General features: G+C 40.1%; 1 protein-coding gene across 1 annotated transcript; it reads right to left on the bottom strand.

Annotated features, from left to right (window-relative positions):
• Positions 1-1,246: 1,246 nt before the first annotated feature.
• Positions 1,247-2,393, bottom strand: LOC111025203 (uncharacterized). Its single transcript, XM_022303048.1, has 2 exons — positions 1,893-2,393; positions 1,247-1,687 (listed from the first exon to the last, which is right to left on the bottom strand). Exons 1-2 carry the CDS (start codon positions 2,391-2,393, stop codon positions 1,247-1,249), a joined length of 942 nt encoding a protein of 313 aa, XP_022158740.1.
• Positions 2,394-4,154: the final 1,761 nt, after the last annotated feature.

Here is a 4,154-nt window from a genome sequence, read left to right as displayed (position 1 = left end):
TCCTTATGGCAAATGTTCCATAAGGACAAGTAAATGTCGTCTTCTGCTGATCTTGAAGGGAAATTGTTATCTGATTATACCCGCTATATCCATCTAAAAAATAGTAGTATTCTTGTCCTGCGAGTCTGTCCAGCACTTTATCGATGAATGGGAGATGGAAATGATCCTTCTTAGTGGCCTTATTCAGTTTACTATAGTCCATGCAAATACGTCACCCCATCATAGTTCTAGTGGGAATCAACTAATTCTTTGCGTTTTCCACCACAGTCATGCCTCCTTTCTTTGGCACGCATTACACTGGGCTTACCCACTCACTATCCGAAATAGGGTAGATAATTCCTGCATCCAACCATTTGATTATTTCCTTCTTGACAACCTCCTTCATGGTGGGATAAGTCTGCGTTGGGGCTCAATGGAGTTCCTACTCTCTACGTCGAGTTTAATCTTCTGCATACAAAAACTGGGCTTATTCCCCTTATATCTGCTATAGTCCACTCAATTGCCATCTGATGAGTTCTTCGCACACTCAACAACATTTTCTCATTTTCTGTGATAGGTATGCTGGGAAAAGTCTCGGCTGAACCCAGATAAGTGTACTTCAAATGTTGTGGAAGCGTCTTGAGCTCCAGCATTAGTGGCTTTTTGATAGATGGCTTCAGTGGTTTGTACTCACGGTTGCCAAGTTCTAAAGACTCATAAATGTGCTTGGGTAATCCTTCCTTACTACCTACACTTTTTAGGTAAATCACTTTTGGATCTTCTGCTATGTCTTCAACACCCTGACAACCTTAGCAGCTTCAAGCTACTCCAGCATTGCTTCTACTCCTAACTCCTCTATTAGAGCTTCATCTACAACTTTTAGCATTGAACACTCTTCCGACTTTGATGGGTATTTCACTGCATCGTACACTGAGAACTTTACTTCTTGATCTTGAACAAGCATTGTCACCTCGCCTTTTTGAACATCCACAAGCACCATTGTAGTTGCAAGTAATGGTCTTCCCAAGATGATAGGAACCTTTTTACATGTATCATAATCCAAAATAATAAAGTCGGTAGGGAAAATAAATTTATCGACTTGCAGTAAAACATCATCGATTTTTCCTTTAGGATATGTGATCGATTGGTCTGCTAATTGCAATGTGACTATTGTTGGCCGCACTTCTCCCACTCACAGCTTTTTGTAGATTGACAAGGGCATCATGTTGATACTCGTTCCCAAATCATATAGAGCTTGCCGTGTCTTCTACCCTCTGATGGAAATAGGTATGGTGAAGCTTCCAAGGTCTTTAATTTTAGTAGGAATTTTGCTTATAAGGATGTTGCTGGACTCCTTGGTCATTGCTACAGTTTTATATTCTCGCAACTTCCTTTTCTTGATGAGTATGTCCTTGAGGAACCGCACATAAGTCGACATTTGCTCCGATGCTTCCACCAGCGGTATATTGACATGCAACTGATTCAGCACATCAAGGAACTTTCTAAATTGCACATCCTGCTCTTTCTTTTTCAGCCGCTTTGGGTATGGTGGTGTGGGTCGAAACTCAGTTGGAGCATCTTCATGTTCAATCTTTTTCCTTTTCTCATCCACTTTTGCATGCGATGTTCCAAAATTTGATGCTTTAGCATTGACTGGGTTGACCTCTTTACTCGCTATGTCCTGACTATCCTTCGGTTGCTCACTAACCTGTGTCGGTAGGTTGGAAGATACTGCTATTTTTTGGCTCAATATCTTTTTCTTACCGATCATCCTTTTCTATTAGAAACTCTCCTTGGTCTTCTCAAGTAGGCTCGATCCTGGCCCTTGGAGCCTTAGGGTGCACCGATGGTAATGCCTTTCCATTTCTTAGTGTGAGAGCCTTACATTGCCCCTTACCATCCTATTTGGGCACCTTGGTATCACTAGGCAGTGCTCCATAGGGTCTACTCTTCAAATCTGTTGCTAATTGGCCCACTTGCAATTCTAGATTCCTCAACGATGCTGCATAACTTTGTACCGTGACATTATTCTTTTCCATATACTGCTTCATCAGATTCTCCAAAGATGCAAATGATCCTTTAGGTGGCTTTTGTCCTGCTCCCTGACCTTGGTTAGCAATTCGTGGAGGATAGTTTCCTTTTTGTTGATATGCTGGAGCATTGGATGTTCCAACATCATTTCGTCCTTGATTTCTACTCCAACTAAAGTTGGGATGACTACTCCAACCTTGGTTGTACGTATTGGAGTATGGATTGTTTATATTATTATGAGTATTTCCCAAATAGTACACTGACTTTGGATTGCTAGGGCAACTATTGTAATGATGCTCTCCCTCGCAAAAAGAATAAGAAATCCCTTGGATGTGGCTGACATTTGCTTTAGCAGGGGTGCCCGCTGCATTTTTCTGTGTCATACTCCTCATAACTAAATCTGTCAAATTCTTAATCTTTGAATTTAAGGCAGTGAAGGACTTTGATTTTTTCAATCCCTTGCCTCAATTCCCTTGAATGGCTTTAGGGTCAACCATTAGTGATTATTCGATGAGATTCTCTCTAGGATGTTGAAAGCTTCAACATAGGTTTTACTAGACATGCGCCATTTGTTGATGCATTAATGACTAGGCATGTAGAATCATCTGACCCATTGTAGTAAGTATTTATTTAGATGCACCGAGGGATTGCTAAAAGTTGGTGTTCTCACTTCTATATTTGGTGTTCTTGTAGGGCGAAAAGTACTTCATCAAAATTTCTCGGCCAAATCATTCCAGCTTGTAAATGACTCAAAATGGAGTGACTCCAACCAAGTTCTAGCGTCGTATTTTAGCGAGTAGGAGAACAACTTGAGTCGTAGTTCTTCCTTGCTACATCCTTCAACCTTAAATGAATTGCAGACTCCCATAAAAACTTCATATGCGAATGTGGGTCCTCGGTAGCATTTCCATGGAATTTTCCCTGTTTGGAGCATCTGAAACATTACTGGCTTCAATTTCTGGTTCCGTAATAACTTGGTTGAAATTGTAAAATCCCGGAGCCGCATATACCCTCATCTCTCTGTCAGTATCATTCGCTAGTAGAACAACATTGAGAGAGGGCACTACTGTCTCGGGGTTAGCAGCAATAGGAGCCCCATCTACTATTTCCTCAATCCCTCACATTTGGTGGAATAGGTGGGCGTGGAGGTGGGTTAGGTGGATTCATCTTTGCTGTAGCTTGTGTTCTCCTTTGTTCTCTTTGATTCCTATGAAATGTGTGCTCTATCTCGTTATCTATAATATATTCCAAGCTTTCAAAATCATTCATACACCTACAACCACACCACAATGTGAGAAAGAGAAAACTCAGTTAAGCTCCGTATCCTCAAACACTATGCCTTAAAATAAAAACAACTAAGTCCCCGACAATGGCACCAAAAACTTGTTGCATCCTCACAATCGTGATGGATATAAGTGAAAGTGTACACTATATCCGTCTATTATAGAACGAACGAGGTCGAATCCACAAAAACTTAGAGTGATATTTTAAGTTATGCTCGAGAATACCACTAATGCAAGAAATTAATAAAATAATAATGTATGTACAAAAACAGTAATTGAAATAACATTAACAAACAGTAAATGACTCCAACAACAAACAAACTTCTAAATGGTGGAAACAGGAAAAGAATCTAGCACAATATGGAAAAATGGAGTAAACATATATGGAAAAAGCGGGGAAGATTTATTATGCTTTCGCTAAATCCCAACCTCTACTCTAGCATGAAATCACTCACTATTGCTCAACTTGACATAGTTTCCTTCCGAGACACTGAAACATGGACATCCACAACTCCTGTTGCTAGATACTCAAGCAATAAACACAAGTTTGAAGCATGATTAGGGGACCCCATTCTGAGTATCCACGAACCCGCTAAAGAAAAGCAGATAATCACAAATAGAGCAAGTCAACTAACCATAAACTCTTCCAGATCATACAGAAGCTAGCATACTAAACAAGGCGACCACAATGTTCAGTAAGATTGAAGAAAAATATGCTCAGATTAAACAGCAAGAAGAAAACAGCTAGAGTATTGGTTGTTTAATAGTTTAGCACATAAATCTCCCCCGAATTGGGGTTTATGTCATAAAGGAAAGAGAAAACACAATGGGCAAGAAGGAGATACAACACATTTTAGAAAA

The sequence above is a fragment of the Momordica charantia genome (genome assembly GCF_013281855.1).
Source record: "Momordica charantia cultivar OHB3-1 chromosome 4 unlocalized genomic scaffold, Mcharantia_2.0 BLBB01000004.1, whole genome shotgun sequence".
Lineage (NCBI taxonomy): Eukaryota > Viridiplantae > Streptophyta > Magnoliopsida > Cucurbitales > Cucurbitaceae > Momordica > Momordica charantia.
This window is presented reverse-complemented; position numbering and strand designations above follow the sequence as displayed.